The sequence below is a fragment of the Syngnathus acus genome, chromosome 21 (genome assembly GCF_901709675.1).
Source record: "Syngnathus acus chromosome 21, fSynAcu1.2, whole genome shotgun sequence".
Lineage (NCBI taxonomy): Eukaryota > Metazoa > Chordata > Actinopteri > Syngnathiformes > Syngnathidae > Syngnathus > Syngnathus acus.
In genome coordinates, this window is record NC_051105.1 from 2,187,889 (window position 1) to 2,210,004 (window position 22,116).

The following is a 22,116-nucleotide window of genomic DNA, read 5'->3' on the forward strand; positions in this document are numbered from 1 at the left end:
TGATTCTCAAAAGTACCGAGCTAATGTTCTCTTGGTTCCGTTTGACTCGCTCCATCTCCGGTGTGAACACCACGGGGGTTCCCTTGGCCGAGCTGTCCTTATACAACACCTGAAATGTGGCAAAAGGGGGATGGTGGTCAGACAGAAAAAAAACAGCACCATCACAAGACAACAGAGAAGCTTCCAGATAATTTGGAGGGTTCACCAAACAACAGAAAGCTTGACAAACTGATTCTATAGAGCAGGGGTGAGCAAACTCTTGCCCATATTCAACCTATATTTAAATATCTATAGCTCTTGCTCACCCCTTTTATGGATTAGCGGGTTCAAGAGGTGAATACGGTTCAGGTAGTTAAAGCAAGGGTGTGATTAGATTGGCAGGTGAAGCTAACTGGCGCTAATGTCTACTCTTGTTAGGAGGAAACACGCTTTTGAAAGGGGGGGGTGAGGGTTCCACTACCGAGCTGATGTGCCTCTGGGTCTGTTTGACCCGCTTCACTTCTGGCAGGTCCGGGATGGCCGTGCCGCGATCCAGGGAGTCCCTGTATTTGATCTAATCCAAGAAGGTAGAGAAAAGGAATCAGTCAAAAAGACAAACAAGGTTATGAAAAAAAGACAACAATCACAGCCAAAAAAAAAGAGAACTACACAACAATAAATAAATAAAAAATAAAAATAAAAAAAGCACCCCTTAAGGAGTCTCTGCATTTAATATACCCAAGAAGATAAAAGGAAAGCAAGAAAATACATTTCTAGAAAAGATAGCAAAGCACAGCACCAATAAGACGTTAAGCTTTTTTTTTTTTCATCCTGTGAAATGAAGACGCGTGTTAGCCCACTGGGGTTATAATGTCAGGTAACACTTTCAGTCAGACTGGAGAGAGAGTTGTTACGATGGTTTTTAAGAGGAGTGAAATGAGCCAGGGGGAGGGGAGGTCGGGGTTCACGCTTTCCCGGGTACCGTGCTAATATTTTGCTGATTGCGTCTAACGCGCTCCATCTCTGGCGTCTCCGACACAGATGTGCCTCGTCCCACGTCTTCCTTGTATTGCAGCTTTGGAACGAGACAAAAAAGTCAAACGTGATGGTGAGACTCAAGGTAGTCTACAAGGGTTAGAGCCCGACCGACACCGGGATTTCAGGGTACAAACCCGCCTTGGTCATCGGTGCTACTCTTAATTTAAAGATTTAAACTTGCGTGGTGTCGAAGTTTCTGACTGGAAAGTTAGAGAGTTAAAAAAAAGATTAGCCCGTGACATCAGTTTTACACGTCATCCCATCTATGATGACCAGTTATTTTATTTACAGTATCGGTCGGGATCTTGCTGAAAGACTCCAAGCAGGCGGATTATTTGAGAAAATTATGGAAGGGATTATATTTTGGAGAAGACAGATGCAAATAACAGACAACATCAGTCAAGGGAGGATGATGACGGGAGACTTTGAGTTAGGATGGAAGATGTGAAGTGCTGCACTTTTGAGTTGGGAAAGGTCAGAAGATTGCAGGGGGTGAAGGAAGGAAGAGGAGGGGGACGGAAGGAGAGCTTTCCTCTACCGAGCTGATATTCTTCTGGGTTTCTCGGACCCGCTTCACCTCGGGGAGGTCTGGTATGGCCGTGGCTTGACTCAGAGAATCCTTGTACTGAATCTGCCCATTGCAAAATGTTACACAAAGTCAAAGACAGACCTCACAAACAAAGTCAAACAGCAGTCAAGAGAAGGAAGTGATCAACAAGAATCGCAGTTAGGATGAAAGATGTGAAGTATTGGACTTCTGAGTTGGGAAAGTAAGAGGATAGCGAGGGATTGTGATGATTGGATGGCAGGGAAGGGGGGGGGGGGTCATAAGACGGAATCCTCTACCGAGCTGATATTCTTCTGGGTTTCTCGGACCCGCTTCACCTCAGGGAGGTCTGGTATGGCCGTACCTTGACTCAGAGAATCCTTGTACTGAATCTGCCCATTGCAAAATGTTACACAAAGTCAAAGACAGACCTTACAAACATGTCCAACCATTCACTCGCTAAATTAGTATCAACTTCAATACAGGAAGCTGGAATTGGTCAGGTTGATGATTTCATGTTTAGATCTGATGGATCGGGGAAAACGTGACTTAAGTTGTTATCTTATGCAAAAAAAACAAGAAAAACAGCCAAAACTGTGAAACATGGACAAAAATATTGGGTCCATAAAGAGCGTAAGACCCAATCTCTGGTCGGCTCCAATACTGCCATTCATCTTCTTGGTATTAGAAGTAGTTAAGACTTCAGAAGGACTGATGCTGAGATTTGGGCCAGTGTTGCTACACAATACCAGCAAATGTTAAGTCCGTTCCAAACAAAGTCAAACAGCAGTCAAGAGAAGGAAGTGATAAACAAGAATCGCAGTTAGGATGAAAGATGTGAAGTATTGGACTTCTGAGTTGGGAAAGTAAGAGGATTGCGAGGGATTGTGATGATTGGACGGCAGGGAAGGGTAGGGGGGGGGTCATAAGACGGAATCCTCTACCGAGCTGATATTCTTCTGGGTTTCTCGGACCCGCTTCACCTCAGGGAGGTCTGGTATGGCCGTGGCTTGACTCAGAGAATCCTTGTACCGAATCTGCCCATTGCAAAATGTTACACAAAGTCAAAGACAGACCTTACAAACATGTCCAACCATTCACTCGCTAAATTAGTATCAACTTCAATACAGGAAGCTGGAATTGGTCAGGTTGATGATTTCATGTTTAGATCTGATGGATCGGGAAAACATGACTTAAATTGTTATGCAAGAAAAACTGTGAAACATGGACAAAAATATTGGCGGAAGACCCAGTCTCTGGTAGGCTTTATCTTCTTGGTATTACAATTTAGGACGACACGAAACTTAGGACGAGATAAAACATCAACTCAAAGTAGTTAAGACTTCAGAGGGACTGATACTGAGATTTGGGCCAGCGTGGCCACTCAATACCAGCAAATGTTAAGTCCATTCCAAACAAAGTCAAACAGCAGTTAAGAGAAGAGAGTGATGAGACAAGAATCATAGTTAGAATGGAAGATGTGAAGTATTGGACTTCTGAGTTGGGAAGGTAAAAGGATTGCGAGTGATCATGATGATTGCACGGCAGGGAAAGGGGAGGGGGGTCATAAGACGGGATCCTCTACCGAGCTGATATTCTTCTGGGTTTCTCGGACCCGCTTCACCTCGGGAAGATCTGGTATGGCCGTACCTTGACTCAGAGAATCCTTGTACTGTATCTGCCCGTTGCAAAAACGTCACAGGTACAAAAGTCAAAGAGAACCCTCACCGAGATGTCAACATTATGGATCATTTCAACACAGGCAACTGCAGATTGTTTTGGGAGTTGATTATTCCGGGTTTAGATTGGATTAATCGTTACCACAAGGGAAAGTCTTGGAGGCGATGGACTTGTGTGAACCAGTTTGGAATCATTTCATCCAGAACAATGCGTATCCTCTCCGACCAGGATCCGACGGCACACTCATCTAGTATCTGCTCTCAATGTCTCGTTTTCGTTTAAACCACCAAAGTCTTAGACCTTAGATCTTCAACAAAGTCCTCTTAGAACCCGAGCTAAGAACTGGTTTCCACAAGTTAACCAAAGTATTTGGGGAATGGGGGACAGGATGCGGTTCCAGGAACCAATTAAGGGAATTCCAGGGACCAATTACCAAACAGTTAATGGAAGAAAACCAAGTTTAGGAAATCCCGAGTTTAGGGGGTTCTGGATTAAGATGAAAGTCAAGGGAATCATAACGTTGTTTATTTGGAGGGAAATATGGAGGGATGGCTCAAAGGAGAACTGGAGGTGGAATACCGTGCTAATGTTCTTCTGGTTTTGTTTAACTCTCTCCATCTCCGGGGTTTCGGACAAAGCCGTTCCGCCTCCCACATCCTCTTTGTACTGAATCTTTTTGGGTGGATGGATGAGAAGCCAAAGAAGCAGCAATAAATGGTCTGCTCCTTTTGTTTGGAGCAGAATACAACAGCAGATTTGACAGCTCCAAGCATGTGTTGCGAGTTCTGTAGGACTTACCTTACAGTTGCATTCTGTAAACAAATACATGTGCAGAGGTCCCTTGACTTACGGATTTTTCAAGTTAAGAGCTGTCGCTTGGTGGATTTTTTTTTTTAGCCTTGTGTTGCAAAATTTCAGTTATGAGCATTTTTAATTTAGATTCTCACACATGTTCCTTCAATATTATTCAGTCTTAGTTTCATTTCTACCTTTTGTAGGCATCTGGAGAGTCTAAATTGCATTTGAGCTCATTTCAAAGAGAAACAAACAAACAATTTGAGTTCCAAGCTTGGACAAATCAAACTTGTAAGTCGAGGTACCACCGTCTAAACACCATCGCCACACGTCAAGAATAGCTAAGGGTTAGCGGCGTTGCGTAGCTAACACAATGATGTCATTATTTTTGAAAAAAGAAAAAGACATGGACGGATGACAGATTAAGGTCTGGTTAAAGATGATGAACGAAGAAGAACAAAGGTGTTAAGAGTCGGTGTTAAATGATATATCGTGGAGTAGATACCAAGCTGAAATTCTTTGTATTTTCTTTAACGCGAAGAATTTCAGGGGTGATTACAGCAGACCCTTTGCCCTTTATGATGTGTTTTAGGTCACTCTGGTATTGAAGCTACGGGAAGAAAACACACAATTAAAAGAAAAAAAGAAAAGACAACATTCAAACTCTTACGTCTCATATAAATAACAAGTATTTATATAGATTAGATAGAAAATGCGGCCATAGCTCGCAGACCCTCGAGGGTCCCCCGCCCCACATTTTGAGAACCACGACCACAAACCACTGTTGTACTTACAGTGCTGAAGTTCTTCTGGTTCTCACGGACTCTCTGCATCTCAGGGGTGTCCAGAACTGGGACATAGTGGGACATGGTCTTCTCCGCCTCCTCTTTGTACTTGATCTGTAGGGACAACCGCATTCAGGGTTGGAACGCTCGACCTGAGACCGGGAGCTGGCGGACAATCCCACCTGGCTGACGATGTTCTTCATCTGCTGAGCGTGGATGATCTCCGGAGTGTCGATGACGGTGGTGTAGCTGGCTCGGTCCATCTCGGCCGTGTGCTTGTACTTGATCTGACGGACGCAAAAGTTGAAGTTGAAGCAACCGTTTGCATGAATCCGCCGTCCGTGTTCATCTCGATTGAGTGATTCTGACCTGACTGAGGATGTCGGTGGCGTTCCTGGCCCGCATGAAGTCCGGGGTGTCGGTGGCCAAGGCCAGCAATCCCTTGCCCTTGATCTCTTGCTCCAGCGACTTCTTGTATTCTTTCTGCAAAGAAGAACAAATGTGCCTTGCTCAAAGCTAGTCAGAGGGTTTCTCGACGCACTGAGCGTGCGGGCCGCAAAAGCAGAACTTATCTCTCAAGCTGAACTTTCAAAAGCGTGGACTACAGAGAAGATAAGGGAAGACGAAGAGGATGGCTCAAATGTTAGTGATGTCATCGAGCAGGAGTTTGCCTCTTATTTTTAGTGCTGCAGTCAAAGCGTTGTTAAGACGCCGGCTCGCCGGCCGGCCGGTCAGTCAGTCGGGTCGTACCTCGCACAGGATATGAGTGGCATTCCTCGCTCGCAAAAGCTCGGGGGTTTCCTCCAGTACAGTTAGCCCTTTACCCTTCACGCCCTCCTCTAGATCCCTCCTGTACTCTTTCTACAGGACGGAAGAAGAACAGAGAGACTGCAGAAAGCAGGCCAGGCAAAAAAAAGACAAGTCCAGCTCAAAGTCAGCGGGCATCCCCCCCCCCTCCTTCGCCCGCGATGAAAGCCAATATACAAACATTCGATTTGGAAGGGGGACACCGGTGACTTTGGCAAGATTCCTGAAAAGCAACAATGGATCCGACAGCAATGGAAAAAACAACGGTGCATGCAGCTGCAAAGTGAAAGTGGTTGCGGTGGAGATTGTGGAACACGGGACGTGATGTCACATGCAAGTGGAACCGACACGGACACACCAACCAAAACATTTGACAGCACGGCGCTGCCACTTCAAATATCTTTACGTTGAAATGACCCAAGCAAGGAAGCATCTTTAGTGCTAAGTCATTAGCATTTTGTGTTTAGTGTGAAGAATGTGGGTTCATTCACAAAATGGTGATGAGAGGAAAAACGGGGTGAGGTCATGAGCTAGTACGATTACAGGGGAAGGGAGGGGTCGAGGGTCACGGGGGTGGTCCTTTGGTTACCTCACTGGCTATTTTGGTGGCATGTCTGACATGTATCATGGCGGGCGTGACTTCCATGCCCGAGAGGTTCTTGCCCCTCATGGTCTCCTCAAAATCCTTCCTATAGTCTTTCTAGTGGCCGCAAACATAAGACAGGAACACACATACACACGTCACACAAAGACGGGCTGCCGCGCTTGTGCGTGTGTGCGGGTACCATCCGATTACGGGAAAATCTAATGTCGTGTTTGGTCAAATGAACTGGTATAGCACTGCCAGTTTTTCTGACAATTAAAGAAAACAATAATAGACAGATTAAATTACAAAATAAAAAACAAAGACAGAACTAAATATTTCCTACATTTCTGACGATCTATTGAAATGAAAAACTTGATGTTTATGTCAATTAGATTTGAATTCATAAATGTCTTCAGACTGTGGGATAGAAAGACAGATGACATAAAAGACATTGAAACATTGACACATGAAACTGAGACCACGTTCACACACTTACCTGGCTTTGCATGTGCTGTGCCTCCTTGGCCGTCACGTATGTTGGCGTCTCAAAGTCCAGCATGGCCTTGCCCCTCTCCTTCTCGTACTTCTCCTTGTACTTCACCTGCTCACACCGATATTTCTATCACTTTGCTTGGAGAAGCAAACATTATGTGACATTGGGAGGAAGTCACCAAGTACAAATATTTTTACCATCTGAGTTTTTTTTTGTTTTTTCACTTGGTAGGACTTACGATGCTCTGCAGTTCCGAAGCCTCCTTGTGATGGAGCTGCTCGAGTGTGTCGGGAATCACGTGGTAGTGACCCCTACTCTTCTCAAACTTCCTCTTGTAGCATAACTATGACGCAACGCCCGGTCAAAAAACAGCAAGAACAGGAATTCTACAACTATGGACCGTTTGGTCGAAGCGTGAGCGAGTTCTTAGTGGTGTCAAATGAAAGTGCTCACACCAGTTAAAATGGATTTAAAAAAACAAAACAAAAAAAACCATGATTTGAGTTAATCTACATTACTGCCAAAAATATTACTAAATAAATTAATATTATTTTTTTCTGTTAATTAGATGGGTAAAAATGCTGGTTAAAAAAAAACTTTTGATTTTTAAAAATGCAGGTTAAGAAAAGCGAGGTGGAGGATGAGAGGAATATGGATCACTACCAGATGAAGTCATAGATTTAAAAGCATGGATGGATGGAGGTGCTATCGAGAGCTTCCCGTCAGCACGATCTAATGGGTTAGCCATGTCTTACGTCACTGGACAGCCTGCTGGTGCTCAGGCCGTGCTGCATGGACAGAGACTCGGCCATGTCGGTCACAGGCTTGTGGAGCTTCTTCAGGTCACTTTTGTACTTCACCTGCAACAAAAAGCCACACGGTTTCCCACCACTGAAAGGCTCCCCCATCTCGGAATGTCGTTGCCACGGCGACGCCGACCTCGCTAGCCAGAGTGTGGGCGTCCTTGTAGGTCTTGTAGACCGTACTCTCCTTCAGGTCATACTTTGGTCTCATTCCCTTCATTTCCTTGTCAAACTTCTCCTTGTACTTCAGCTAGTGGGGTGGTCAAAACAGAAAACCAAATGTCAACAGTATGGCCAATAAAGTCACATTCTTTGACTTTAAGGACTAAACATGAACACAAATGAATCTCATATATAAGAAATGCTGCATATATATGGAAGCGAAATATGGTACCATAAAGTAAACACGCAGTCCTCAAACACGCCATTATGGTCTTTATTGGACACGTCTCTGGAGGAAACGATTTTCCAATAAATTGTGATTAAAGATTTTATTCTCCTTTCGTATTCAACGTCAGCTGTTGATCTTTGACACACGTTAGGGGCGTTAGCAGCTAGCGTGGCGTTAACCTCCTTACATCGCTGGTCACCACGCTCATTTTCTTAATGTGGCGCATCTGCGGGGTGTCGTAGGAGGCCATCCCGTGGGGGGAAGGCTCGGCCTAAGCCCGAGCGTAGTCGGATGGTTTGCGGTATGAGGCGACAAGGACGATGAAGAAACAGGAAGACAACATGGAGGGTGGAGACAACATGAACATCTGCTCTGATGGATACAATGACAGTGAAGCGTGGATGGAGAAGGACACCAGCTTCCAGAGTTGGCAGTATGGATTGAAAGACGTATGTGTAAAATGTTTGGCTGGCCGAACGGTGAAGGACTGAAGCCTGTGGCCGAGCAGGCCCTCTGTCAGTTTGGGTTCTTCCTACCTGGCTGTTGAGCTTGCAGACTTCTGTGGCCAGCTTGATGTCTGGCCGGTAGGTGAGAGAACCTCCGCGGCTGGCCTCTTCGCGGGCCTTGTTGCGGTAGCCGATCTGACGAGACATTGAAGCATTCAAGATGTCAAATAAAATCATTGTATATCTGACTATTGGTTTTAAAAAAAGTCAACCAATTAAAATATAATTATTTTAAAAAAGCGGGGGGGGGTTTTCCAGTGAAATTAAATATTACAATTGTTATATTTTTCTATTGGTGATCTTAAAAACAAATATTTACTAAAAAAGCAATCTCTGCCCACAATAGTACCTCTGCAGACAAAATTGAAATAAATTTCATTTTTCTGTTAAATGGATTAAAACATAAAATATGATTCTATTTGAAAATTAAACACAATATTTATACCAATTTCATTCAAATAAAAGAAAATGAAAAAGATCAATGATGGCCCATTACATCGCTGACGAGTTTGGCGGTCTGTGTGGCCTTCTTGATGTCTGGTCGATCTGTCACAGCTTTGGTGTAGTGAAGGTTGGCTTTGGCGGTCTTCTTGTAGTCCAGCTAAAACGGCAACATTTGTGCCGAGAGAACGAGTCAGTGAACCACTCTTAAGAACCACAAAGCAAATCTAAAAATGTTTTATTTTTCTCTGGGACCGACTCACATTGCTCTGTTTCTTGGCCACGTCCATGGCGTGCTGGATGTCGGGCGGTACGCACATGTTGTTGTATATGGACTTGCCTTTCTCCTTCTCGAACTTGGCTTTGTACACGTTCTGTAAAACAGAAGTCAAGTTGAGCCGAGGCGTTGAGAGGTGGCGAGAAATCCAGAAAGAAAGATGATAACCTTGCTGACGAGTTGGTTGATCTGCTTATTGTGAGTCGTTTCGCGGGTCTGCGGCATGATGGTGAAGGAACCGGACTGCATTAGCTTTTTGCTGGCCGCCTTGTACTTGCTCTGCGGAAAGACAGGCGTGAAGGACTGGACCATCCGCCAGTTGAGGGGGTGCGGGGCGGGGGACTTACCACGGACGACAGGTTGCGCACCGCCTTGGAGTGGAGGATCTGGGGTGTGTCCGCCACGGGCAGGTAGTGGCCCCTTGCCTTCTCATACTTCATTTTGTATTTGAGCTGCAAAAAAGAAAATGTTCTCCAATTGAAGTGCTGCAGAAGAAGTTCACTTGAAACTGAAGACTTGGATTTCCAAAACAGGATCGGATCTTCTGCAGGCCACATTTGAAGATTGTGACAGTTTGATGGACGTCCCTCACCTCACTGGTGATTTGCGTGTTCTTCTGTGCCAGGAGGGTAAGCTTGTCGTCCACCACGGGTATAACGCAGCCCTTCAACATCTCCTTGTCGTACTTGTACTCGTACTGTTAAAAAGTAGTCGGGTTAGCTTCGTGGCGTAGGCCGAGGGTTCCAAAATATGTCGGAAAATCAAAACTCACGTCGCTCTGCTGCACTGAATTCTTGGCGGCATTGACAAAGTCTGGCCTCTCCGGGGTCCACATCCACCTGAACTTGGTGGCTTCATATTTCTTCTTGTAATCCAACTAGAACAGAAAAAAAAGCCCGGTTTCTTCTGTGCTGGATTTGATACATTTTAGTTGTGGAGCCAAAAAGTTGATCCATCCCTGGAACGAGCACTCACATTGGTGATGTTCCTGTAAGCCTCCTTAGCGCCTCGGATGGAGTGAGCTTCATGGTCGATATTGATATGGGCCTTGTTTCTCTCGTAGAGCTCTTTGTACTTCATCTGTAAACAAATGGCAGCGTTTTATCTCTGACATTTCTTTCTTTTTGAAGCGCTCAGGGCCACCTACAATGCTGGTCATATCCTTGACTTTCTTCATGAGGTTTTGGTGCGGCGTGTCGTAAGGTAGCGTGTAGCCCTTGGCCTTGTTCTTATTGTACTCCATCTTGTAAACGATCTGCGGAGAAGCAAGCGGAAACATTTCAGAAACAACACACAATAAAATGTTGAGTACCCATAAGTAGAACTCACGTCGCCAATCTTCTTGCCGCGTTGGCTAGTTTCATACTCGGGTGTATCCAGGATGGAGGTGAACTTGTCCTTGACACGCTCGTATTGTGCCCTGTAACGCCACTGAAGAAGCGCAAGACGGAACAAGTCACCGCAGTGGAGCACAGCGGTCAAGCGTGAAACGTGCAAAGACAAGACAAACAGTGCTTTAGACAAGAAATGGTGTTACATCTAGTAATGATAGCAAACATCGTACGTGACGTTAGCATCGTGCTTTTTAGAAAACATGCATGAAAACAGTGGGGGGGGTTATTTAGCATTGATGACCGCTTGCAATGTCTTCAGATTCTTCCCATGTTTTTTCTAAGGAAGGCTGAGAAGCTGCTGGAACCAGAGGTGGGGGACCCGGGTCACATGATTTGACTGGAGTCAGAGTTTAGGTCTGCAACTTTAGGACTTTTATATGTTGTGACTGAGCAAGATCGGATGAGCTGATGGATGCCTTGCTCGACACAAGATTGACTTACGACTTGCACCTATGAGACTTCTTCCCACCTCTGGCTGTAACTACATATCAGAAGCACGGCATGAAGATGAACGGTAGATGGTAGGATTAGCATGTAATGCTCTACACAACGTGATTTTTTGATGGGATGAAGAAGCAGGAATGAATGAGCTTGAGATTCCGTCCGTTGAATGGACAGGAATGAGCGGTTTATGGCGCAGCTACTCGCTAAGTAGCTAGCTAGCGGTTTACCTTACTGCCCATATAAGACTGGTCAAGGGCAAGGAGGATGTCTGGTCGGTGAAGCTCATTGCAGCCGCTCTTGTGGAGTTCCTTTGCTTTGAATTTATACTTTTTCTGTCAGTAAACACACATCATGCAACAGTTACAAAACACATCGAGGTGGTAGTGACACCGAGGGAGGGGTCAGAATCTGACGAGTGAGCTTGAACCTGATCTGGGAATACAAGTAAGTTTGTAAGAACGACTCAACACGGACAAAAACATGGACCGTCAGATCCATGCGGGAACAACCACCAGCAGGTCTGCGGACGACCTCATGCCCTCTGGAGGTTTTTTGGTAGTGGACGATGCAGGCTGGTCTCAATGGTCCAAGACCATTACCTGGCTCATGTTCTTGCACTCCTTGGCCAGCTGGAAACTAGGATCATCTGTGCTTATGGTGAACTGATTCCTGGACGTCTCGTAAGTAATTTTGTAGGCCCGCTGCTCAGAACGTCAGAAGGAAGTTAAAGACAAGTGTCCGGGAAACCAAACGGTGCGACCGAAACAACCGAGGTTTGAAAGATCGCTTTTAAAAACATCGGATACAATCATACCTTCCAGATGAAGGTCCAGTGACATTGGGTAGAGGAACCAGAAAGCCTAGCCTAAGCTCGCTGAAAAGAGACGACTTACCTCATTGACGAGGCTGGTGGCGTGCCTGGCCGTGTGGAAGAACGGCGAGTCCGAGGTGTACGTGAAATCTCCTCTGATCTTCTTGAAGGAGTCCTTGTATTGTAGCTGGACAACAAGTAGAAACAACACAAGGTTATTATGAACAATGAATTATTTCAGGTATCACTTGAGGAACCGTAAGGTAAGAAGTTCAAACAACTCACCTCACTGTACAAGGTCTTGTTCTTCTCAGCCCGCAACAGCTCGGGCGTGTCCCACACAAAGCAGCCGATTCCTCTCAACCAGTCCAGGTCCTCCTTGTATTTGACCTAAAATCCCATCGCGCCACAGTTTGCAGCCAGGATCGTCCATTCCGTTTCATCGGAAATATCTCGAGAGACTCACCGTGCTGACGTGGTCGTTGACAAGCCTGTTGAAGAAGAACTCGGGACGATCCGGGATAGACTTCCACGTTCCCCTTGAGCTAAGGTAATTCTCTCTGTATTTGACCTGAAGCGCAAATGGCGTGATTTAACATCACAAAAGACATTTTGTGAACATTATGATGAAGGTCACGAGGAGGGGCTGACGTTGCTGATGTCGTCCGTGACTCTGCGGTGGTAGACGATGTCCAGAGCGTCCTTGACGGTGTGGTAGCGGCCTTTAGTGAGCTCGTACGTCTCTTTGTAGCGGAGCTGAAGAAACCAAAAAAACAGATTACAATTTCATCTTCAGAGTAAGAATTGAAGCACGATCAACATTAGTGAAAAGTAATCATGTCAATTTATCACTGTGCTTAATTCGATTTTTCAGACACCTTTTGCGAAGGGAATTGATATTTTCAATTCTATTACTGCTTATGAATTCTTATTGGGTGAGGGAATTAAATAATACAAATGGGTACAAAAGGTACTTGCTCAACTCACATCGCTGGATTGGAGGTAGGCTTTCTTGGTGGTGATCAGAAGGGGCGTGTCACCAATGGTGGTGTATTTGTGCTTCAGCCTCTCATATTGTTCTTTGTATTTGATCTAAAAGAGAACGAGAGTGTTCAGTGTTGGCGTTTTTCAGAAGCTGAGGGCGGAAACAGGCATAGCGGTAGGTAGGGACTTACATCGCTGGACATGACTTTCATCTTCCTGGTGTGGCCCATATGCGGGGTTTCCACTTCCAGGGTGTACTTTGGTCGTTGTTTAGCGGCCACATTGGTGTACAAGTACTGCAGCGCAAAAAAACAAGTTTAATCATCCAGTGCTGACTTGCAAAATGAAAAACTGATGGGGGAAACTTCATAACTCACGTGATTGGTCAGCTCTTGGGCCCCTTTGGCTCTCTTGAGTTCCACGGCGTCGGCTGTGGTGGAGACTTTGCCCATCGCTTGTTTGCTGCTAGCTTTGTAGGTCAGCTGAAAGCAGAAAATTCCGACTTGAGTCCAAATTTAAAACTTCACACTTGCTTTCAAAAATAAACGATGCCCATGTTGAGCTTTTTTTTTCTTTTTCTTTTTTACAGTCAACCCTAACAAATTTCTTCTCAAATGGCAGCTAGCAACATCGTTAGCTACTTTGCTAGAAAACTTCAAGCAACTTTTAAAAAGTTGCTCAACTGCTAAAACATACACGTTTACCTTGTACTTGTGACAACCTCAGACTTTCCTCACATTTTTGTGTCATCTGGACTCACCATGCTCAAGTGGCTCTTGAGCTCCGACACTCGCTTGTACTCTGGCGTGTCCAGGACCACCGAGTAGTTCGGCAGATTATTCTTGGCCTCCACTGGGTAGTCCATCTAAAAAAACAAAATAGACAATTGATGGCAACTATTGAGCAACGTGCAAAGAAAAATGCGCTGTAGGAGGATACATACTCTGTACTTATTGAGTTTGCGGATGCGGATCATCTCTGGGGTGTTGTACAGGAAACAACCGATGCCCCTCAGCCAGCTCAGATCCTCTTTGTATTTCAGCTGAAGATGTCAAAGATTTGTCTTTCAGTTGTTAACGTCAACAAATGCCAAACAGTGGTAAGCCTTAATAGATAAACTAAATAAGTAATTTTATTAATTACAGCATATTTTCAAATGAATCAGCCAATGAATCGGTGCTCTGGCAAATATCCTAATTGGCATCAGAGTAAAGTTTGTTTGTACCTCGCTGCTGATATGATTGACGTTGAAGCAATGAATCAGCTCCGGTGTAGTGGGCATGGAGATCAGCTGGCCTTTACAGTTGTTGTACTTCTCCTTGTACCACAACTACAAAAAGACCAAAATGTAAATAGGTCGCTTTCAAAAAAAACATTTAGTAGTTGCTATAAAAAAAAAAAAAAGTCACGGTACGTCGCTGATATGATCCTGGTTCATCTTGACTTGTTTGATTTCGGGGGTGTCGTAGGTGGTGTGGATCTTGTCCTTAAGCTTGTGGTAATTCTCACGATACAGGCGCTATACGGGAGATAGAATACAACGTTAAATTGCGCTACAAGTCACGCTGGGGCTCGTCTCACCTCATTGATGATCTTGTTGGCCTTCTTGTAGTTGACGAAATTGACGCCCTCCGGGTGAATGGTGTAGCCCTTGGCCTTTGTCATCTCATAGGCCTCCTTGTACTTCACCTAGACAAACAATAAGAGAAGCTCGAGCGGGTGTCGCTATGGTTTTTCAGATGCTTCTATTGGTACTTACAATGCTACTAATGAAGGTGTTTTTCTTGGCCTGCTTGATGAGAGGCATGTCGTGGGGCAGAGTGTATCCGGTGGGCATGTAGTTCTTGTTAGCCTCCTTGTACCAGTTCTGAGAGGACAGAACACATTTGACAGTCAGTCCTGCCCTCCTCCCTTCCTGAACTATGTTAGAAAAAGTCAAGGTTATCTTACATCACTCTGAATGTGGTGGGCCAGGCGAGCCCGCTCCCCTTCCACAGTAACGGCAGGAGCGCTGTTGGTTCCCCTGATGTTGGTTTGATAGTCGGAGCGATAGTGGAGCTGGGGAAGGACAACGCAGGCGGTAAGCGGTGGAAATGTATCGAAATGTCGTAGCAGGGTGGGAAGAAGTGGCTTACGTCACTCCGGTTGACGGTGTTCTGCTTGGCTGTCTCGTAAAGTGGGGTTTCCATCACCACTGAGTAGTCCTTGAACGCTTCCACACCTTTGGCTTTGTACTTGTTCTGGAACGGAAAAGACAGGAGGGAATCATATTTCAGAGCTGATGAAAGCGGCCAAACGGTATTAATGGTAACAAACGCTGCTCTGAAGGTCGCCCGCACGCTTGACACGCAGGATTTCCGGGGTATCCCAGGCATAGCAGCCGATGCCCTTCAGCCAGTTCAGGTCATCCTTGTAGAACATCTGCAGAAGACAGCGATTTGATAATCAAGCACATTTCACATTTATACGAATGTTCTGTTTTTTACTCACGTCACTCAGCTGCTCGTTGACTTTGCGGGCCTGGACGTACATCTGCATATCGGGAAGGCAGGTCCACTCGTGCAGATATTTGCGGTAGTCGATCTCGCTGACTTTGGTCTGGGTTTTGTGAGCCGTCATGATCTCCAGCATGTCTGGCGGGATGTGGTTCCTTGCCTTGGATTTCTCGTAGTCCTCTTTGTACAGACGCTACAAAGAACGGACGATTCTTTTGTAATGTCAACTCTTGAGCTGCACTTCAGTGTCAAATAAAGTCATGAACTTACGTCCAGGACCAGTCTTCCGGCCTTGAGGCAGCGGAGGGTGCCGGGATCATCCTCGAGAGACTTGGGCAGACTGTAGAGGGACTTGAACTTCTCATACTCCTCCTTGTACTTCACCTGAAAAGCAGATCAGATCATAAGATGCTTCATTGTAAGGTTTCTCTCAAAATCTTGGCCTGAGGGGCTCGCTAAGTTTGAGCTGTGGAAGACGAACACGATACTTACACTGCTGACGATGGTCTTCTGGTTTTTGAAATGTTGCATGGAGGTTGAGTCGTGGGGGATCTGGTAGCCCTTGGCCTTGAATTTGTCCCAAGCGTCAGTGTAGATTTTCTGAAAAATCCACATGACTTATTATGATCAAGTCACCCATTTCTAATTTTGCTGGGGTGTCTCCGCCTACGTTGCTGAAGAAGTGCTTGAAGTTGTGGCATCTGGCGTAGTCGTAGGTGTGCAGAACGGTGGTGTACAGGTGCTTCTCCTTATGGTAACTCTCCCGATAGTTCAGCTGTCGGTAAAGGTTGCACTTCAGTTCGAGTATGAATGCTCACATTTGAGCATATTGACACTTACGTCGCTGGCCCAGGTGTTGCCCAGCACTGCAGTCACGTAGGCGGGCGTGTCGGTCACGATGGAGTAATTGTTGAATTCCTTCTTGGCCTCGTCTCTATATTGCAGCTGAAAGGCAAAGCGAGGAAGATGAATTTCTCTTCTGGCTTGACGTGATGTTTGATTGCCTGAGGTCACGCACTTCACTTTGCATGTCATAGGCCTTCTTGGCGCGAAGGATCTCTGGCGTGTCCCATACGTAGCAGCCGATACCCTTCATCCAGGTCAGATCCTCTTTGTAATAAACCTAGTCGTTGATGACAAAGGAGATGGTTCTTGATCCGGAAAATAGTATGTGCGTAGAAGCTAAACAAAATGTCAGGGTGAAGAAACTTGCATCGCTGAGAATCTCGTTGGTCTTGCGAGCTCGGATGACGTCTTCCTGATCGGGGTGGCAGGTCCACTGGTGGAGGTATGTCCGGTAGATGACGTCGCTCAGCATGTCCTGAGAACGCTTGGCCACCTTGTTGGCGATGACGTCGGACGGGATGTGGGTCTTCATCTTGGTCTGGTGGTAGTCCTGATGGTAAAGCCTCTGTAACAAAATATTGGAGGTGATGAAATTGGGGTGGTCTTACAATTGTTGCGTTGCTGAGATTCTAAGTCCGCTTGAACCAGGAAAAGACTTGATGTGGGTGATGATGTTTCTGTTGAGGTTTGCTCACCACTCCCTTGTTCTTCTCCTGATCGCCAAGCCGCATCACCTCAGGGAAGTCCACCAGGGTTTCAGCCAGGTAGTGCCCTTTGGTCTTCTCATGGGCGTCATGGTACTTGACCTAGAAAATAAACATAATAGAAATTACAACCTGTCCCAGTAGAAGCAGCAGAAGAAAGGACAACTCACATCACTACTGATGTCTCGGCTCTTCTTTCCACTGACAAGTGGGATGTACTCATGGTCCAGATGGTAGTCAGCAGCCTTGGATGTGTTCCAATGCAGTTTGTAGAGTTTCTGAAATCAGGCAAAACATGTACACTGTTATGTAACGGGTGACTGATTTAAAAAAAAAAAGAAAATCACACAAATGAATGCATCATTTGTACCTCGCTGATGATCTTGGACTGCTCCCTGCTGTGGGCCAGTTGAGGAGTGTCATCTGAGCCAATGTAATGACCCCTCTCTAAGTTGAAAGTCTCTTTGTACTTAAGCTGCGGGTGGAGGAAAAGGTGTGAGGATGGCGGGATCCATAAAAAGTCTGTTGCCATTCACTCGTTCAGTTTGTGTTTTGATACATACGTCGCTCAGGTTAGCCGCGTTTGTCTTGGCCAAGATAAGTTCTGGGCGGTCCACCACAAGGGTGAATTTTCCAAAGTGGTCTTTTGCGTTCTGTTTATAGACCCTCTGTGAGAAACATAGCGACATCCAAGTGAGGAACAAGATACTGAAAGTAAGTAAGCATGACTCATACAAGGGACTTCAACTTACATCGTTGAGAATTTCCTGAGCACGTCTGGCTTTGACATGGTCCACGGAGTCATGGGCCATCCACCCACAGCCTCGCATCCATTCCATATCCGCCTTGTACACGAACTAAGAACAAGAAGAACAAGTTGTGGAGACCATTGGAAGCCCGAGCAGTCCATTTTCGTTTGACTCACATCACTCTGAAGATCGTAGGCTTTTCTGGCCTGGATGACGTCGTTCTGGTCGGGCAAGCACGTCCACTCGTGCAGGCGGGTCCTGTAGAGGTCGTCATTGACTTGCTTCTGGCACTTCTTGGCCAGCTCGAACTGCAGCATGTCCACGGGCAGGTTGAACACTGTCTTGGACTTGTTGAAGTCTTTCTTGTAGAGGGCGTCGCTGGCGATCTTGGCCGAGTTCAGGGCCAGCATGAGGAGCGGGTCGTCCTGGATGCTGAGGGCCCCGATGTGGTGGCCCACCTGCCTGCGGTATCCCTCCAGGTATTTATGCTGCAGGACAGATGAGGGGAATCGGTTCCAATTCCAACTTGGGGGATTTCATTCCAAATGCTACTCACTTTGCTTTGGACTTTAGTGTTGCTAATGCACTGCTTTATGGACACTGCATCTTCGGGCATGAAGTACCCAGTGGCCTTGGTGTGGTCCCAGTCTTGGGAGTACAGTTTCTGAAAGAAAATATCAAGTTAGTTTTGGACAAATGACACAAACAAAACATAGAATCGACTATTGGGTAGACATGAATACGATTTTATGATACAAACATTCTGAGGTTGAAAGTTCTGACCATCCTCTTACCGGGTGTATGTTCTTGGATGCCTCTTTGGCTGTGACCATGACTGGAGTCTCCACCAGCGTGTAATTGGTCTTCTCCTGTTGCCAAGCCTCGCGGTATTTGGCCTGAAAAGAGGTTCACAGCAGGTTAGCGAAAAAGAGCTACAGACAACAGAAGAGAAAAAGAAATCTGCACCTCGTTGAGGATGTCGGCGGCATTCTTAGCGCACGCCAAGTCGACTCGATCGGTCGGAACGCCAAATTTCTGCTCGTCCAGCTTCACCCGGTAGCCTCTCTGAAATAACGTGATTAACACAATTGTCGATCTCTTTGAAAATGTACAAACCCTGAAGTCAGACTTACCTCAGCAAGGATCTTCTGTGCGTGCTTCACCTTCAAAACCTCCACGGACTCGTGCGGAATCCAACCGACTCCACGTAGCCACTCCAAGTCAGACTTGTACACAGCCTGAGGAGTAACAACACAGAATGTACACGCCATGTCAGGAGCTCTCGCAAAATGTAACAGCAGGTCTACAAACTTACATCACTCTGCAGATTGTAGGCCTTCCTGGCCTGGACCACATCACTGGAGTCCGGCAGACAGGTCCACTGGTGCAAGTGAGTCCGGTAGTTGAAATCGTTGACTTGAATCTGGCACTTCTTGGCCAGTTCCAGGTTCAGCATGTCCACGGGGAGGTGGAATCTGGTCTTGGACTGGTTGAAGTCCTTCTTGTAGAGCACGTCGCTGGCGATCTTGGCTGAGTTCAGGGCCAGCATGATTAGGGGGTCGTCTTCCACGCTTCGAGCCCCAATGTGGTGGCCCACTTGTGCCCGGTATCCGGTCTTGTACTTGTACTAAAAAAAGAAAAAGTTAGTTCCTTATTTTAAACCTCAGGCATGTCTTTTCCTTACGTCGCTAATGATATCTCTGGATGCTTTGGCCTTCAGCACAGCGATGGCATCCTCCTTGATTTGGTAGGCTTTGGCCTTCTGGTCATCCCAAGCCATGGTGTACAGTTTCTGCACAGAATCATTTAGGAAACGGTGAAACATAGATCATTCCAGAATGACGAAAACCGGTCGTGTCAGTAAATCTTACATTGCTGATGTTGACCGAATTTGTCTTGGACAGCTCCATGGCCGGAGTGTCTGCCGGAAGCACAAAGCACGTCTTTTCGTTCTCCCACAGCTCCTTGTACTTCCTCTGTTGAATTGACGTCAAGAGTGTTTAGTGTTCATCTTCAAAGATAGCTAAGAAGGGCTGGAGAATGGTCAAGTGTTTTTTTTTCTTGACTCACATCACTGAGGTTGTCCGAATTCTGCTTGGACAGGACGATTGCAGGCAGGTCCACCACGCTGGTGAATTTGACCGTGCTGGGCGGCTGGCGGTAAAGTCTCTCGTTGAGGATGTTCTGCGCGTTCCTGGCTTTGATGACCTCCACCGATTCGTGAGGTGACCAGGCGTATCCCCTTAGCCATTCCAGGTCACTTTTGTACACAGCCTGTAAGACACAATTCGACATTTACACACAACAATCTACTAAAATAAGAGCAGAGGTTTACAAACTTACATCACTCTGCAGATCGTAGACCTTCCTGGCCTGGACCACATCATTGGAGTCCGGCAAGCATGTCCACTGGTGCAAGTGAGTCCGGTAGTTGAAGTCGTTGACTTGAATCTGGCACTTCTTGGCCAGTTCCAGGCTCAGCATGTCCACGGGCAGATTGAATCGGGTCTTGGAATTGTTGAAGTCCTTCTTGTAGATGTTGTCACTGGCGATCCTGGCGGCATGTGCGGCCAGCATGATCAGAGGGTCTTCTTCGACGTTACGAGCGCCGAAGTGGTGACCGCACTGCTTGCGGTATCCGGTCTTGTACTTGTACTGAAATTCCAAAGTGGAGTTATGGATTAACGTCCAATCAGAAGTGTACAAATTTGCGGCGTAAAGAGGAAGTACGGACTTACGTCACTGCTGATGTCTCGAGAGGCCTTGGCTGCTACTAATGAAATGGCGTCTTTGGGGAGGGTGTAGCCATTTTTAATGATTTCCATGTAGCCTTTGCGGTAGTGTCTCTATTGGAAGAACATGTTATGTTCTAAGGCTGATAAAAAAATAGGGATATTTCGGGAGAACTTTCAAGATCAACCCAAAATGGCCTACAAGTGAATTTAATTGGACAGATTTTCAGCCATTGTTGGGGTTTTGCGACATAAGACCAGAGATAAACCAAAAACTCAGGAGGTGCATTGTCACGCAGATCAATCTTAAAATATCTCTTGAAAGTCCAATACGATAACTGTACATCATCTTGCGTGTGTAAGTGTGTTACCGGACTAGTGTTGAGCTTATTCTGCTTGGCCAGGATGATCTCAGGTGTGTCAGGCATGATGTGAAGGTTCACTTTGTCACTCTCCCACCCAGACACATATGCTTTCTGCAAACATCAAAAGGTTGGACTGTTGACCAGACTTTTTTTTTTTTTTTTTAAATGCTGACGTACAAATCCGCGCGACGGCGTGTACGCGGTCTGTACCTTGTCCATGATTTTAGCGTTGGCCAGAGCCAGCGCATACGGCATGTCAGTGGTCTTGGCGGTGAATTTGAAATTGCTGGGAGGCTGGCGATACAGTCTCTCGCTCAAGATCTCCGACGCTTTCTTTGCTTTCTCCACGTCCACTGAGCCAACGGTGACCCAGCCAGATCCCCTGATCCATTCCATGTCTTCTTTGTACACAGCCTACATGGGATATTTCAATGGAGAAAAACTGGTAATGGAATGAACGCAAGCTAGGGTACCACGACACTAGCTACTCACGTCACTTTGAAGGTCATACGCCTTCTTGGCCTGGACCACGTCGCTGGAGTCAGGCAGACAAGTCCAGTTGTGAAGGTAAGTTCTGTAGTTAAAGTCGTTGACTTGTGTTTGGCATTTCTTGGCCAGTTCCAGGCTCAGCATGTCCACCGGCAGGTGGAATCTGGTCTTGGACTGGTTGAAGTCCTTCTTGTACAGGTTGTCGCTGGCGATCTGGCCCGAGTTCAGGGCCAGCATGATCAGAGGATCGTCACGGATGCTCAGCGCACCGATGTGGTGGCCGACCTGCTTGCGGTATCCGGTCTTGTACTTGTACTGTGGAAAGAGGAAAGCCAGTTCACGGTGGAAATCCACAACTGACAAATTCATGTTCACATACATCACTAATGATTTCTCTTCCGTGTTTTGCGGCTACTATGGAAACTGCGTCAGGTTTCATGGAGTAGCCCTGTCGGAACATGTCCTCAACGGCTTGCTTGTACACTTTCTGGGGGCGAAAAACAACACATTTATATGATAAGACTATTTGGAAGCATTGAAGTCCAGAAAAAAATAAAAATAAAAATGAACGGACTCTACCTGGCTGAGGTTGTAAGCGTTGGCTCTGGAGAGTAGAATTTCAGGCAGGTCAGCATTGACGTGATTTTTCACCTTCTCCGCCTCCCAAGCGGAGATGTAATATTTCTGTCACGACAAATAAATGTTAGGGGAAAGAAGGAACACAATGAGGAGGAAAATGCATACCTTGTTCATGATCTCAGCGTTTGCTTTGGCGAGGACCATAGGCATGGCGTTCATGTCCGTCGTGTACTTCAGAGTGTCTTGCTTATGCCTGTAAAGGCGATCGTTAAGAATTTTGCCAGCGTGCTTGACTTTCTGGACTTCCAGTGAGCCATGTGGAGACCAACCCACACCAACAATCTCATCCAAGTCAGCTTTATACACAACCTGATGGAGGGAAAAGCACATTGACAC

At 46.1% G+C, this 22,116-nt stretch overlaps 1 protein-coding gene across 34 annotated transcripts in view; it reads right to left on the bottom strand.

Moving 5' to 3' along the window:
* neb (nebulin) overlaps nt 1–22,116 on the bottom strand; it is a 43,770-nt gene that overhangs the window by 2,277 nt on the left and 19,377 nt on the right. For 12 of the 34 annotated variants that reach the window (XM_037240225.1, XM_037240223.1, XM_037240246.1 and 9 more), the window contains 73 exons: nt 21,886–22,089; nt 21,721–21,825; nt 21,521–21,628; nt 21,145–21,456; nt 20,863–21,066; nt 20,659–20,763; nt 20,294–20,401; nt 19,899–20,210; nt 19,626–19,829; nt 19,427–19,531; nt 19,240–19,347; nt 18,871–19,182; nt 18,689–18,793; nt 18,522–18,620; nt 18,350–18,451; nt 18,112–18,219; nt 17,732–18,043; nt 17,559–17,663; nt 17,370–17,474; nt 17,177–17,281; nt 16,977–17,084; nt 16,798–16,908; nt 16,470–16,667; nt 16,275–16,379; nt 16,097–16,201; nt 15,927–16,031; nt 15,749–15,856; nt 15,527–15,640; nt 15,252–15,449; nt 15,078–15,182; nt 14,897–15,001; nt 14,712–14,819; nt 14,521–14,628; nt 14,343–14,450; nt 14,176–14,280; nt 13,987–14,091; nt 13,705–13,803; nt 13,522–13,626; nt 13,139–13,243; nt 12,953–13,057; nt 12,765–12,869; nt 12,429–12,533; nt 12,244–12,348; nt 12,063–12,167; nt 11,860–11,964; nt 11,194–11,298; nt 10,458–10,559; nt 10,276–10,383; nt 10,104–10,208; nt 9,901–10,005; nt 9,721–9,825; nt 9,476–9,580; nt 9,297–9,407; nt 9,115–9,225; nt 8,907–9,011; nt 8,441–8,545; nt 7,650–7,763; nt 7,466–7,570; nt 6,949–7,053; nt 6,714–6,818; nt 6,221–6,331; nt 5,575–5,685; nt 5,194–5,307; nt 5,007–5,111; nt 4,834–4,938; nt 4,545–4,649; nt 3,824–3,916; nt 3,150–3,242; nt 1,864–1,956; nt 1,556–1,648; nt 962–1,054; nt 461–553; nt 17–109 (listed from right to left, as the gene is read on the bottom strand). In XM_037240225.1, the coding sequence (XP_037096120.1) occupies nt 17–109; nt 461–553; nt 962–1,054; nt 1,556–1,648; nt 1,864–1,956; nt 3,150–3,242; nt 3,824–3,916; nt 4,545–4,649; nt 4,834–4,938; nt 5,007–5,111; nt 5,194–5,307; nt 5,575–5,685; nt 6,221–6,331; nt 6,714–6,818; nt 6,949–7,053; nt 7,466–7,570; nt 7,650–7,763; nt 8,441–8,545; nt 8,907–9,011; nt 9,115–9,225; nt 9,297–9,407; nt 9,476–9,580; nt 9,721–9,825; nt 9,901–10,005; nt 10,104–10,208; nt 10,276–10,383; nt 10,458–10,559; nt 11,194–11,298; nt 11,860–11,964; nt 12,063–12,167; nt 12,244–12,348; nt 12,429–12,533; nt 12,765–12,869; nt 12,953–13,057; nt 13,139–13,243; nt 13,522–13,626; nt 13,705–13,803; nt 13,987–14,091; nt 14,176–14,280; nt 14,343–14,450; nt 14,521–14,628; nt 14,712–14,819; nt 14,897–15,001; nt 15,078–15,182; nt 15,252–15,449; nt 15,527–15,640; nt 15,749–15,856; nt 15,927–16,031; nt 16,097–16,201; nt 16,275–16,379; nt 16,470–16,667; nt 16,798–16,908; nt 16,977–17,084; nt 17,177–17,281; nt 17,370–17,474; nt 17,559–17,663; nt 17,732–18,043; nt 18,112–18,219; nt 18,350–18,451; nt 18,522–18,620; nt 18,689–18,793; nt 18,871–19,182; nt 19,240–19,347; nt 19,427–19,531; nt 19,626–19,829; nt 19,899–20,210; nt 20,294–20,401; nt 20,659–20,763; nt 20,863–21,066; nt 21,145–21,456; nt 21,521–21,628; nt 21,721–21,825; nt 21,886–22,089 (8,961 nt within the window). Of the gene's footprint in view, nt 1–16; nt 110–460; nt 554–961; nt 1,055–1,555; nt 1,649–1,863; nt 2,602–3,149; nt 3,243–3,823; nt 3,917–4,544; nt 4,650–4,833; nt 4,939–5,006; nt 5,112–5,193; nt 5,308–5,574; nt 5,686–6,220; nt 6,332–6,713; nt 6,819–6,948; nt 7,054–7,465; nt 7,571–7,649; nt 7,764–8,440; nt 8,546–8,906; nt 9,012–9,114; nt 9,226–9,296; nt 9,408–9,475; nt 9,581–9,720; nt 9,826–9,900; nt 10,006–10,103; nt 10,209–10,275; nt 10,384–10,457; nt 10,560–11,193; nt 11,299–11,859; nt 11,965–12,062; nt 12,168–12,243; nt 12,349–12,428; nt 12,534–12,764; nt 12,870–12,952; nt 13,058–13,138; nt 13,244–13,521; nt 13,627–13,704; nt 13,804–13,986; nt 14,092–14,175; nt 14,281–14,342; nt 14,451–14,520; nt 14,629–14,711; nt 14,820–14,896; nt 15,002–15,077; nt 15,183–15,251; nt 15,450–15,526; nt 15,641–15,748; nt 15,857–15,926; nt 16,032–16,096; nt 16,202–16,274; nt 16,380–16,469; nt 16,668–16,797; nt 16,909–16,976; nt 17,085–17,176; nt 17,282–17,369; nt 17,475–17,558; nt 17,664–17,731; nt 18,044–18,111; nt 18,220–18,349; nt 18,452–18,521; nt 18,621–18,688; nt 18,794–18,870; nt 19,183–19,239; nt 19,348–19,426; nt 19,532–19,625; nt 19,830–19,898; nt 20,211–20,293; nt 20,402–20,658; nt 20,764–20,862; nt 21,067–21,144; nt 21,457–21,520; nt 21,629–21,720; nt 21,826–21,885; nt 22,090–22,116 lie in introns of those variants that run through there. The other 22 variants (XM_037240259.1, XM_037240229.1, XM_037240228.1 and 19 more) reach the window with 22 other exon arrangements.